The sequence below is a fragment of the Ovis canadensis genome, chromosome 7, assembly GCF_042477335.2.
Source record: "Ovis canadensis isolate MfBH-ARS-UI-01 breed Bighorn chromosome 7, ARS-UI_OviCan_v2, whole genome shotgun sequence".
Lineage (NCBI taxonomy): Eukaryota > Metazoa > Chordata > Mammalia > Artiodactyla > Bovidae > Ovis > Ovis canadensis.
In genome coordinates this window covers 55,664,734-55,679,008 of record NC_091251.1, presented here as the reverse complement: position 1 = coordinate 55,679,008, position 14,275 = coordinate 55,664,734, and the positions used below count along the sequence as shown (strand labels likewise).

At 43.8% G+C, this 14,275-nt stretch overlaps 1 protein-coding gene across 1 annotated transcript; it reads right to left on the bottom strand.

Annotated features, from left to right (window-relative positions):
* Positions 1–843: 843 nt before the first annotated feature.
* PTGDR (prostaglandin D2 receptor) lies at positions 844–14,073 on the bottom strand. The gene is made up of 3 exons (XM_069596183.1): positions 12,889–14,073; positions 8,181–8,515; positions 844–2,946 (listed from the first exon to the last, which is right to left on the bottom strand). Exons 1-2 carry the CDS (start codon positions 13,732–13,734, stop codon positions 8,276–8,278), a joined length of 1,086 nt encoding a protein of 361 aa, XP_069452284.1. The 5' UTR covers positions 13,735–14,073; the 3' UTR covers positions 844–2,946; positions 8,181–8,275.
* Between the last annotated feature and the right edge of the window lie 202 nt (positions 14,074–14,275).

The window sequence follows — 14,275 nt, the reverse complement described above, 5'->3', positions numbered from 1 at the left end:
GACATCTTTTTTGGGTGTTAGTTCTAAAAGGTCTTGTAGGTCTTCATAGAACTGTTCAACTTCAGTTTCTTCAATGTTACTGGTTGGGGCATAGACTTGGATTACTGTGATATTGAATGGTTTGCCTTGGAAATGAACAGAGATCATTCTGTCGTTTTTGAGATTGCATCCAAGTACTGCATTTCGGACTCACAATCCTATAATTCCACTCCTAGGCATATGCTTTCGATATAACCTTTTGCATGTCTGACATTATACAGTGCATGATAAAATAGTCAAAGCAGCATTATTTGTAATAAACAACCCTAATGTTCATTGGCAGCATATGATATATTCATACAATAGAACATTATTCGGTGTCGATATCATATGAACTGCAGCTATACAGTGAGGTGAATCTCAAACATAATATGTAGTGGAAGCTGCCCAATTTCCCTTTCCAGGGCAGGGCACCCACCCCTCAGCTCCTGTATTGGCTGATAATGGTTCACAGGTGGCCCTGCTCTGGAAAGTTGCCCTCTCTTAAAAATAAGATTATTTATTTATGGCTGTGCTGGGTCTTTGTTGTGCGTGGGCTTTCCCCTAGCTGTGGTGCGCGGGGGTTACTTTCTACTTGCGGCTTCCTCCTGCAGTGGCTTCTCTTGCTGCAGAACCCCATCTCCAGGGTATGTGGACTCGGTAGTTGCAGCTCCCTGGCTCTAGAGCAAAGGCTTAATTGTTGTGGTGCACGGGCTTAGTTGCCCTGCAGCATGTGGGATTGCCAGGGTCTAGCTCCAGCAGGATCCAGGGGTACCCTCAGGACGGACAGCATTGGCGAGAGAGAGAGAGACAGGGAGACCAAGCTTAGGTGGAGCAGGTCTGTAACTTTATTTTTAAAAGGAGCTTTTATACCTTGGGTTGTACATAGAGGGGAATAGAAGATGCAGAGTCATGTAGGGTCAGCAGTTCTGACCCTTATAGAAACCAGGCTTTCTTTCTGCATACCTTTCCATATACAAAGGTCTTATGTGATTTACATCATCTTCTGGCATGGAGGACTGTTTTATGACCCTTTTTTCTGCTAAAGATTAGTCAACCAGAAAACTTATTTTCTCTAAAAGTGTTTTTTTCTAAAGTCTGGCGCCACTCTCAGAAAGTACTAAATAAAGTTACATTCCTATGGGGCAAAGGTACAGTGGGTTATAACAAAGAAAGAATTTATTAACTCAAAGGTCTAATGTTGCTAACACCAAGGCTGCTACTTATTTTTCCTACATACCAACTATATAATTAATATACTCCCAGGCACACAATGGGTAACGGATATGGAAACTTGTCAGCAAGCATTGGCTCAAAAATGAAATCCTTCACCAGCACTATTCTAATAATTTTTACTCCTTGAAGGGCTCTATGCCTATTAGGGCTTTAGAATGTTTAAGTTCCCCTGCCTTTCATGCTTGGGAAGTTGTGAACAATCATGTGTGTTAGTTGTAAGAGTATGGATAAACCTGCCATGCAAGTTAGAATGCTAACAGAGGGGTTTGAATTGAAATATTCCTTTCATGCCCAGGAGACTTATCAACTAGAGCCCTAAGTTGATTTTCTCCAGAGAAAATGTGGTCAGGGATAGCCCCCTGTTAATGCCAGAAGAGTTGGTGAAAGGCATAATATAGTAAACAGTAGACAGACAGATTTTGGTTTTGGGGTAGATGCTTGAGCAGGTCCAGGGAGTCCCTCGAGTCCCTGCCTTGTCTGTCAGGTCTCTCCTCATGACCTTGTCATGGGTGGGATCTCGTGTGCTGGCTCCCGGCATGGGATCTTCCCAGATTGGGGGCTGAACCCACATTTCCTGCATTGGCAGGAGAATCCTCTACCACAGAGCCACCAGGGAAACTCCTGGAAAATTGCACTTGACCTGAAGGCCACCCCCAGGGCACCCTGGCCAAAGACTGCTTATCACCTGTGGGTCCAGCACTGTGGTGTTTTTGCTCAGGGCGTAGGCTGCAGCTGAGACTTCATCTTTGCTTAGTGCTTGTGACTGCCCTGTCCCAGCTTCCTTCACTGCCTTTCTCCTGAGAACACGAGCTCCACAGATCTCACATACCTCAAGCCCTGTCCCGTGTCTGTGTGGGAGGAATCTGATATGAGACACAGTGCTAAGCTCGGGAGAAAGATAAAAAAGAGTACTCTCTTATGATGTACTCTTTTATGATGCACACTCAGGTGGTAAAGTAACGAAAAGTGAAGACGTGGTCATCCCAATGTCAGGATAATGTTTACCTCTGGTTCTGTTTCTTGACCTGCATGGCGTTTACTTGAATGTTCACTTCATTATTTAAACAATATATGCACATTTTATGCACCATTTTAGTATGTAATCAATTTCCTAATGAAAGCTTCCCTTTAGACATAATCTCTGGTAATGTTATTCTGTGAATGAATGCCCTTTGCTTAGTTTTATTTCACAACGAAACAACTGTTAGTCTTAGACCCAATAAGCATCTGCACGAGGATAAAGAAGCAGCTCCTCTGGAGGAGCATCTTTCCGTCTCGGGGCAAAGGCTCCTTCACTGCCATTAGTACTATGAGTATGTGAAGTAATGAGCTGTGATGACTGCCTGAACGGAATTATTGTAATGGAAGTATTACAGATAACACACTTTGGGGAGTTAGGTGTCAGTGATTACAACTGAAAAGATCTAAGAACCAGAGGTCAGAGAAACATTATGAATGGAGACTTCTTTGCATATTTTTTGGTCATTTGGCCAGTATTTTCTCTTTTTTGGTGGAGCAGTGGTTCTTGAACTTGAACATGCATGAGAATCACCTTAAAGCAGACTGTTGGGCCCAGCCCCAGAAATTCTGATTCTGCTGTTGTAGCGGCGGGGCTGGGGAATGTATGTTTCTAACAAATTTCAGGTGATGCTGAGGCTGCTGGCCCAGTATCCGGCTTTGAGAAGTGCTGGCCTAGAACACAGAAATCTTCAGTTAAATGAGCATGAAGGCTGTGTGGCTAGTGAGTGTCCAGGACCATCATACTGCTTTTATTCGTAGGATCCCTTCTCTCACCAAAAGCTTCAGCAGTACCTGGCCCAGTCAGCCTTTGATGGACTTTTGGAACTAAGTTAATGGTCTTAATCACTGGCCCTTTATTAACATGGCTGGGTGGTTGTTGTCATTGTTCAGTTGTGTCCAACTCTTTGCGAGCTGGGTAATGTATAATTAAAATCCACAGTTGACTCAGAAGCTTCATTAGCATCGTAACAGCGATCTTCTATTCAGGTATACTGGCAATGTCAGGAAAAAAAGAAACAGACTTTTTTCAGAATTCTTCCCTCTCCTAACTTATTCCTGAGTATATTGAAAGAAGAATAAAGGCACAGCTGAGTCATAAGTTGGAATCCTCCCTATCAGCTCTACCTATTAAAAAGCTGTATAACTCACCTTTCCCTGGCGTGGCCTGAATTCAGCTCCTCCTTACCTCTGTCCCTCTCTGGTGGCATGGTGCTTCTGGGCCTGCATATTTAGCATTTTTGTGCTTCCTCCCAGTAGAAAGATCATCAAAGGGGGCCCTTTCTTCTGAGCTGGTGCACTCCACGTACAGGCAAGCAGCCAGGCAAGCAAGTCCTCATCTGCACGCTCAGTTGTGTCTGACTCTTTGCGACCCCTTCACTGTAGCCTGCCAGGCTCCTCTGTCCATGAAATTTTCCAGGCAAGAATACTGGAGTGGGTTGCCATTTCCTACTCCAGGGGATCTTCCTGACCCAGGGATCGAACCAGTGTCTTCTGCATCTCCTGCACTGGCAGGCAGATTCTTTACCACTGTGCCACCTGGGAAGCCCAAGCAGGTCCTACTCATTTCCTTAACCAGGACGCTGGTCTAGTGCATGGACTGTACAACCTCATCAGGCCCCCATCTGCCCATCTGCAGTCCATGCCACCAGCATGACCTCCCTCAAACTCCATTCTAGCTGCACCCTGGCTTCAAAGTCTACAGTGAGAATATGGGCCCGCAAGAGCTCCAACCCTTCTCCCTGGACCCAACAGCCTTGACAGTGTGAAAACTGCGTCTCTTTTCAGCTTCTTTTCCTGTCACCTCTGCTCATAATTCCCAAGCTACTGCCAAATGGAGCTACTAAGCCTGGACATGCCATACTCCTTTATTCCTGCATGGCTTTGCACATATTGGTCCTTTAACTTGAAAGCTTGTCCTGCATGCCTTTCCCCCTTGTTTTCTCAGCCCATTTCTATTCATTATTTTAAGAAAGAATTTCACACAAAAGAAAATTTTACTTATTATTTTAAAACTTGGAAAATATGAAGAATTATGGGGAAAATGTCCATAGAAAAGATAACTGTGGTCCACACTGTGATTCTCTGGTGTATTTCTTCAAGGTCATATATATATATATATATATATATATATATACATATATATATATATGTATATATACACACACATATATATATATATACTTTAATTATGGATCATACCTTAAAATAGTTTGTATCAGGCTTGTTCTACTTCATATGACACTGTAAGCTTTCTTCTCAATTTTTATAAATTATTTGAAAACATCTTGTTATATGGCTGTTATTTTCATGTGTGTGTGTGTGTGTGTGTGTGTGTGTGTGTATTATACATGAAGAGTTTGTCTAACCCTTGTTTCGGTCATTTAGATGGTTTCCTTTTCATTTTTTTGCTATTTTAAACAATGCTACATGGAAGAGTTTTGCACATAATTGTGACAGCCCCTCTGATTATTTTCTGGAAGAGTATTCTAGAGTGGAGTCACTGGAATGGTAGAAAAGAACACTTTTAGGCTCCTGATATGCACTGTCAGGTTGCTATTGAGAAAACGTGAACAGGGCTTCCCTGGTGGCTCAGTGGCAAAGAATCTGCCTGCAATGCTGGAGACATGGTTCCATCCCTGATCTGGGAAGATCCCACATGCTGTGAAGCAGCTAAGCCGGTGCACCACAACTGTTGAGCCTGTGCTCTGGAGCCCAGGAACCACAATTACTGAGCTCATGTGCAACAGCTACTGAAGCCCAAGTGCCCTGGAGCTCGTGCTGCACAAGAGAAGCCACCGCAATGAGAAGCCTGTGCCCTGCAAGTAGAAAGTAGCCCCCACTCGCCACAACTAAAGAAAAGCTGGAACAGCAACGAAGACCCAGCACAGCCGTAGATAGATAGATAAATAAATAAGTAATTTAAAAAAAAAGAAAGAAAAGGTGGACAGATTTGTAAACTCACCAGGGGAGCACCAGTGTTCTTTTTATTTAATAAGAGCATTTCTGTTATTGACAGTCATAATCATTTTTGTGGGTGGTCCCTGATAATTTGATTTTAATTTAACATTTCTTTGGTTAGACAGGAATTCTTTTTTACATTTACTAAACATATGTATTTCCTCTCATGTGGACTATTTTAGTCAGTTTCTTTAGTTTTCAACTGGAGTCAAAATTCCTACTCATCTTCAATACTTGACTTTGGTATCTTCTCACTGTGCAGTTCTGACAACCCTAAAGAACTACCCCGAGTTAGGGTTAGTGACAACCCTGCCCTATGTACCCCTGAGTTCAGATTTTCTCTTCCGATGAGACTCTGCATGCACATTTATTACTGGGGTTTCCGTACTCTGTAACTGTTGTAACTGTTTACATGCTTGTCTCTCCCACTGGACAAAGAGCAACTTATGGGCCAGAACTAAGTCTTATGTATTTTCTTCCTCAGCACCTAATTGCCTGGCACGAGATATCTGTCAATTAAGACTTATTTAATAATATAATGAATAAATCAATGAGGATCATTGAAAAGTTGACTTTTGACTTAACAAGGATTTCATACAGATGGTGTATCTCCATTGTGTTAGACAGAAAGGACCACTAATTCCTTGAATAAACCTATGCAAAATTGTTTAACGTAACGTATTTGCTAATAGGACAGTCTATAAAAATCCATTCTATTAAACTGCTAGAGAATGAAAGGCTGCTGGTAAACTTTTACTCAAAACAATGAAACAAAACCAAAACATGAAATTCTTTTCTTTCATTTGAAGAAAAGTAATTTTCTTTGCAACATATTATAAAATTATGTTTATTGATTCACCTGGCAACTTTTCAAATGATCTTGACAATGATCATAACACTTTCCAAAAGGACAGCATAAAAAAAACGAACTTCCTCTGACAATAAAATACACAGGCAGTTACACATTAAGTACATAAGTGAGAGTTAAAGTTGAAAACGACTGTATTTTGCATCATGTCACACTCTCGGATTATAATTTGGTTATTCCTGGATTTGACCATTTCACAGTTTTGGTACACACAAAAAATACACATATATTTCCAGGTTAATACCACCTCTGAGATAAACCAGAGGTAAAAGCGGGGCTGTTGCTAAACTGGAAATAAGGCAAATACTCTGGTCTTTGGAAGGGATGGCTAAATGGGGGTCTCAGGCTATTCAAACATAGCTGGTTCTCCAGCTCAGAGTCTGTGTTGGGTACAAAGGGACCCCACAGATGCCAAAAGCTCTCTGATGCCCCCATGTATTCTTCTACCCAAAGTGAAAGCTCTTCCCTGCAAGCTGGGTCTACAGTCTTTTGTTTGGTTTAACAGCTGCAGCTGTATTTTCCCCACTTTTCCCTTTTGGTCATAGTGTTGCTAACATTTGTAAACATTATGTACAATTAAATGTACGCTTAAAGTGCTTGGTTGTGCTCCATCTGAGCCATACCCTGCTCCAGCTTGAAACTGTATTTCTCAGGAACCTCCATAAGATCTTACCATCTCCACCAAAGGCGGAATATGGCTTTAACAGCTAGGTGTTAAGGTCATCGCCACCACGCTCAGCTGAGGCTGACTGAGTCCCGGTGAGCTTGTTGCTGTGCTGAATGCCCAGCTCTGTTATAGCCATTTGTAGTAAACATGCTTTCTGGGAAATTATACATCCCAGTCTTTCAAAGAACAATATATCCCTTCCCACCAAAGAATCCATCAATATGATAAACCTACAAAATGGAGGTTCCAAAAAACTGAAACATTTTGTAGCCCACTCCCAAATTTTCATGCCTACTGACACCCTCCAAATAAGAAATTGGACTTAAAAGATAAAAGGAATTTTTTTCTTCTTTGGATTGTAGACCACAGTCACACCTTGCCTTGCATTTACTTATTTATAGCTTTGGCTCTTCACACAAGGCAGTGAGCCTTCTCTCATGGGTTGGTCAGAGAAGGATGCTCCAACTGCCTGATCTAGTTACATTTCACCTCCCTTTTAAGAAAGTGAAAGTGAAGTCACTCAGTCGAGTCTGACTCTTTGTGACGCTGTGGACTGTAGCCCATCAGGTTCCTCCATGCATGGGATTCTCCAGGCAAGAACACTGGAGTGGGTTGTCATTTCCTTCTCCAGGGGAATCTTCCCGACCCAGGGATCGAACCCAGGTCTCCTGCAATGCGGGCAGACGCTTTAACCATTGAGCCACCAGGGAAGCCCTCCCTTTTAGGAGGGGCATCTCTAATTCAGGCTGTAGTTGCATCAGTTGGCAAAGAAAAGACTTAAACGGAGCAACTGTGATACACAATAGACAAATCAACTTTCACTAGAAATAAGGAGAATAAGAAAATTTAAGAACAACCTATTACATAATTGTAAACAGTGGTGTTTCTTCTGAATTTAAATAAAGACCCAGAGGCCTAAGATCTCCTTAAAAAATTAGGGACAACAAGTACAAACATTGAAACAATCACTATAATTGCTTTAAGTCTTTAAACACTGTTTGGGTTAGTTGCTAAATTGAATCTGACTCTTGTGACCCTGTGGACTGTAGCCCATCAGGCTCTTCTGTCCATGGGATTTCCCAGGCAAGAACAGTGGAGTGGGTTGCTATTTCCTTCTCCAGGGGATCTTCCCAACGCAGGGATCGAACCCAGTTCCCAACCCAGAGAATGAACCTGGGTCTCCTGCTTTGCAGGCAGATTTTTTAGCAACTGAAGAGCTACCAGTTTAACTGGTATAACTCAAAATGAAAAACTATTATAACTATTATTAGTTATAATAATAATAGTTATTATATAATAACTCAAAGTGAAAAACTCCACCGAACTGATTCATGAATACAAAGGGACAACACATTGTTAAGAATGAACAAACAGTTTTGAAAATACATTTAGATATTTTGTTATGGAACATACCTTTTAAGGATATAAATTATAAGATTTTTTTGTGGCTCATGGTTCTTTGCAGAAGATGTGATGTATTCTTGAGTTTATGAGAGAGAGTAACATAGTTATAGACTGGATTCCATGTTAGTTTGGCAAGAATTGCTGTGCCAATTTCTATACATAAGAGGCCTTATGAAAATCTTGCGAAAAAACATTCGAAACACCGATGTTCTGAAAATGATGAAAATCCAAGGGTCCACAATTGAGATCACAGAGAGAAAGCGCAAGGCTCGGAGGTCTTCAGTTTCTTCAGTGGTTCCATTTTGCTCAGGAACAGCTTTAAACACTCCATAGTAAGCACGATACTGTTTTAAAGAAAAACATTAGATTAAGATAGCAAAAGGTCTATGGCTGTGATAAATTCCCTTACTTCACTTAGGAAACATTATTTTTCCATAAGAATATGGCAGCTTGCCTTGTGATATTCATTTTGGCCACTGTCATGGATGGGTGCAAGTGAGGAGCCAGGGAGGTGCAGGTCCTCCTGGAAGCCCCAGGCTAATCCCTGGAGCTAGCCTGCCGGCAGTCAGAGCTACAGGGCTAGCACTATCTGGCAGTGCAGAGGAAGAGCTGAAGTGGGACAGATCCAGTCCACTGAATTGTTTACAAACAGGGTCACCAGACTCCCAAAGATACTAAATTTCTTCCCTTCTTTCTTCTGCCTCCTTCCTGTTCTTGATTCTTAGCACAGAAATAAGTCACATGTGAAATGTCACATGTGCGGAGGCACCAATGAAACAGAAACTTCCCTTTCTCTGAACTTTTTTTATTGAAGTGTAACTGATTTACAATGTTTCAGGTGTACAGCATATACCTATATACACACACACACATAGATGCATATATATACACATATATACATCTATGAGTGTATGTGTATATATATACATATATGTGTGGATGTGTGTGTGTATATATATATATCCTTTTTCAGATTCTTTTCCATTATAGGTTACTATAAGATATTGAATATAGTTTTCTTTACTATACTGTAGGTCCTTTATCTATTTTATATATAGTAGTATGTATCTGTTAATTACAAATCCCTTATTGATCCCTCCCCCCCCATTTCTCCTTTGATAACCGTAGTTTGTTTTCTATGTCTGTGAGTCCATTTGAAACAGAAACTTTTAACCAATGTGAAAATACAGGAAATATTCCAGGGGAGGGGCTTCCCAGGTGGCGGTAGTGGTGAAGAACCCTCCTACCAATACAGCAGATGTAAGAGACATGGGTTCGATCCCTGGATGAGGAAGATCCCCTGGAGGAGGGCATGGCAACCCCCTCCAGTATTCTTGCCTGGAGAATACTGGACAAAGGAGCCTGGCTGGTCCATAGGGTCACACGGAGTCAGATAGGACTGAAGTGACTTGCATGCATGCATGCATGCATTCCAGTGGAAAGACAGGAGACAACTCAAGTAAATTAGCTATTCTTAGCACAGATGCTTATCTTTCTGTGGTTGGCATCCTCTCTTCAGACTGGGAAGGAACCTACAACATTCCAGGCAGTATAATTCAGGGACAGAAAGATAAGCCTACAAACCTGTGCCCAGCCACTCCTATTGTCTTGCTCTTCCCTGAGGTCTCTGGCCTCTGTGTAGCCCTGCAAACTGCCTCATTCCTTTCCTGCCATTCAGTCAACACTGCTGTTTTGACCAGCACTGCAACTGCCTCCCACTTGGTTGGAGTCCAACCGCTTTTTCTCAATACCCTTACATCCCTCAAGCCCACTGAGATTTTTAAATTTATAATGGGACAAAATAGATGCTAATGGACCAGGAAACATGCAAACTCAACATTAATGGGAGGGGATACAAATAAGTGCACAGACCAAACCCATTCAATGCAGTCAGGGATATGAGAAGATGTGCGTTCCCATAATTGTTTCCTTACCTTTTAATTCTCTTTTCAGTAGAGCGTTTCAGCAGGCTCAGATACTCCCATCTAGTGCACTTAGGAAAACAGAGGTTTCTGGAAGCCCTCCCCCATTATAACTGTTCAATAACACAAAGAGTAATAATAATGGCTAATGCCCATACAGAGTTTCATATTCCTAGGCACCATTCTAAGCATTTTACTTTAAAAAGTTTGTTTCATACTCACAAAAATCCTATTAAGTATGTTCATTCTCTCCATTTTACAGATGTGGAAATTGATCATGTGTCCAAATCCTACCTTTTTTCCATGCCAACCTAAAGAATTACCCCCATCTCGAAGCCTCTTTGAAATGATGGTTAAACTCATCAGCTTTAGAGTCTGACTATCCAGGTTAGATAGAATCCTCTCACTGGCTATGACATTTCAGGCAAGTTACTCTGTTTCTTCATCTATACAATGGGGACAATTGAACCTATTTTCCAGCATTGTTACAAAATTCGAATGAGATAGTATGAGTAAAACCTTGAGAACAGGTCCTTGCATATCATAATAATTCAATAATTAGCTAGTATCACTGTTTTATCTACTAGGAGTTAATCCTTTCCTTTTCTAAACTATTTTCTGGCCCTACTCACTCCCTCTCACCCCCAGGATTATAGCTCTGTGGGCAGATGTGAGGTTTTTCTCATTTTAATTCCCTGCAATGAATTACAGTGCCTGGAATGTTGTAGGTTCCAGATCTGAGATGAATGAATAAATGGATGGCAACAGGCTACACACTTGAGTTGATTGAAAAAGGAAACAGTTCATATGACTTAAATCTTTATATTTGCTCCTTTCTCCTCAAAGTGGAGTCCAGAAAGATATAATTCTTACTATTCGAGAACACGTGATTAGTTGGCATCTGGGTAACTGAACGATGTTTAAATTATGAAGACAAATCATTTTATTTCTATGCAGTATTCACCAATATAAATTTTCCTGCATATTATTTTAATTGATATTTTCAAGTCACTTGATTTGTATTAGAAATGTAATATTTATTCTATGAATGGCCTTTTAATTTTATTTATTTTGGGGGTTTACTGAAATTATGACAAATTTGTTCACTTTGATAGATAGTGATCAAAATACATACTCTATTCAAGATATCTGTTTGAACACAATCTAGACTTTCAAAAAATCTCTGATGATCAATAGTATTCCCTAGAGGATACTTTATAAAACTGCTCCTATAAGAGAGGGTTGACTAAGAAACATACTCAGAATATACAATGGGCTTGTTTAGAGAATGTAGTCCATTACAGGGAAAATCAGATGGGAAGAGTGCCCTCTGCTGAAACTAGGGATCCACAGGAAAATATTGCTGTTGCCAGCTCTTTGGATGCTTAGTCCTTATTTGCTAACTCCTGCTTCAGAGTGTGGTTCTTCAAATGTGATCTCCACATCAGCAGGTCAAGTGGAGGATGCTGAATTCTTCAAAAATCAGAATCAGCAACTGGAGAACAGGGCCAGCCAGCTATGTTTTTAAAAGCACTGCTGATGAGTCTGAGTGTGCTAAAGTTTGAAAACCATTGCTAAATATCTCCACCTATATCTTTATCTCTTTGTTTATATAGTTATATATTTATTTATTTGGGGGAGTTCCAATGCTAATTCAGACAACTATTGGCCCAATACTAAGACCTTCATTTAAGGGAAAAAAAATCACATTATATGTCACTTTCATCCACCCTTGAAGGTAATATCCAAAACTGCTACACTGCCATAAGAAACTTAACTTTCCTAGTCACATAAGTCTCAGGGCTCCAAAAACTTGGACTTGACAATGAATTTATTTAAACGTTGTTCATGTTGAACAAGTACACTGTGGAGTCAGGAGAGAAAGAGGAGCAATACTCCTAGCCTCAGGCACTCCTAGAAGTCTTGGCAGGGATCACAGGAGGAAATACCTCCAAAACGATGAAATAATTCAATCTGCACCACCACCTGCATCAGTAAATTGAAACACAAGATAATGGCTCTCATGTCACCTCGCTTGCCAAGATAGAAACAACACCGGCCGAGACAGGTTATCAGAGCGACAGAACCAGTTGAAACCTTCCTCCACACCTGCTAGTCCAAACAGCCTTTCCGCCTCTGCAGCCACCACCCACTGCAGCGGCAGCACGGGAAAGGGCGCCCTCCACTCCTCAAAGTTTACACATCAGTTAAAAAAAAAAAAAAAAAAAAAGACTAAACCTACGCTTTTAGTCACTCGCGTCTGCAAATCAGTTTGGCAGGATTACACCTTCCCTTATTCCCTTTTCATACCAACACCGGGGGGCGGGGGTGGGGTAGGTGGGGTGGGAAGAACGCGCAGATGTCATTTGCGCATTTCTGATGCCACTAAAATCATGGGCAGGTGTAAATAAAACCTCGCTTAGTCATCGGAAAGTGGGAAAGGACTCTTACTGCCGAGGAGAAACCAAGTTCTGCTTCTCAAAGTTCTGAGGTGCAAAAATGGTCCTGAGGTCTTCTCAGAGCACTGGAGAGGTTCTGCCGGGCTAAGGGGACACAGTCCGGTTCCTGCTTTCCCTAAAATTCTGTGGCTTTACCTCTTTTCGCTCAGCAAATCAGATTCTATCTCCTGAGGACTGCGGAGGGAACGGAAACCGATCCGCGGAACGCGGGAACAAACCCTCCGGTGTCTGGGCGCAGCTTCTCTTGTACTGCACCCAACACGTCCCACCCGTCCTTCCCCTCTCCTGCGGCCCACTGCGCGTCAGTCTCCTGCAGCTTTAGGGCGGACAACTCACAATTAAAGGCAGGGAGCACATGGTGAAGAGCACCGTCATGAGGGCTAGCAGCAGGAGGTGATCCAGCTCCTCCAGGTGCAGCGGGGTCGCCTCCCTCTCGCCGGCGCCCGGCTCGGCGCGTTCCCTGGGGCCAGAGCGCAGGAGTCCCCGCAGCCTCAGGTGCATGGCATAGAGGTTGCGCATGGCGCTCAGGTTGCACAGCACGATGGCGAGGACCAGCAGCAGCATGAGGCTGGCGTAGAGCACCGAGTAGCCCAGCACCGACAGCGAGCGCTCCTCGTGGGCCATCTGAAAGAAGCACCAGGTGCCAGGGCAGTACTGCACAAACTTCCCAAAGCCCACCAAGGGCAGCGCGCAGAAAGCGAGGCAGAAGGCGCCCACTACCGGCGCCACCATTGCGCCCCGGCGCGGGGTGAGGTGCCGTCGATGGAAGAAGGGGTGCCCCAGGGAGAGCCAGCACTCCAGGGCCATTGCCAGCAGCTGCAGCGTCGAGGCGAGCCCGAAGAAGGACATGAAGAAGGCGAAGGCTTGGCACAGAGAGCTGTCCGATCCGGGCACCAGCCCCCGCAGGCTCCGGTTCTGCGCGTAGGCGAACAGCACGAAGGGGCTCACGAGGCACTTGCCCAGGAGGTCTGTGATCGTCAGGCCGAACACCAGCACGTAGAAGACGGAGGGTGGCGGGCGCGGCGAGCGCGGCGGGCACGACCCCAGACCGGAGCGCGCCAGGAGTCCCAGGGCCAGCAGGTTGCCCACGAGGCCCGTGCTGAAGAGCACCCCGCCCATCGTCGCCGAATTGCCCTTCTCCACCGACGTGGTGTTGTGGCAGCGGTAAAACAGCGGCCTCATGACCGGCGGTGCGGCGAGCCGGAGCGGAGGCTGCGGGAGGACCGGGGCCGCGGGGGTCCGGGTGCAGAGAAGCCTTCCGGCCGCTCTGCGCGCGTCTCGGCCGGAGAGGTTGCGGCGCCGAGGAAGCTCGGCGGGCGGCGGGGTGTTTCCCACGGCAGGCGCCTCCTATTCAAACTCTCTGGTCACACCCCGCCCCTCGGGGCGCGTCGCGCGGCGGGGTGCGCGGCCGGCACTGGCTTTGCAGGACACTCTGGGTCCTGAGCAGAGAGACAGACCCTCAAAGCCCAGAGTCGGGGGACAAAAAGAAGTAGGTAGCCTCTCAGCGTCCAAGGCCAGTCCTTCTTGCGAGGCAAGAGAACGTACTGAAATGGAGGGGAAATTAAGCAGCAGCCACGCGGTTGGAGAGGGGTGAGAGGAAGTGGTGGTGGTAGGACTCTGAAGTTGAGCGCCGCTGGGGTGCTCAGAAAGCGCGACACTAGTTTTCTTTTATTTAGTTTTAAAATTAATTGTTTATTTTATTTTACAATATTGTATTGGTTTT

Coding starts and splice junctions, on each gene's coding strand:
- PTGDR (XM_069596183.1), bottom strand. CDS start 13,734: ATGAGGCCGCTGTTTTACCGCTGCCACAACACCACGTCGGTGGAGAAG. Junction 8,516..12,888: donor TGTGCTCCCTGCCTTTAATT/GTGAGTTGTCCG, acceptor TCTTTAAAACAG/TATCGTGCTTACTATGGAGT.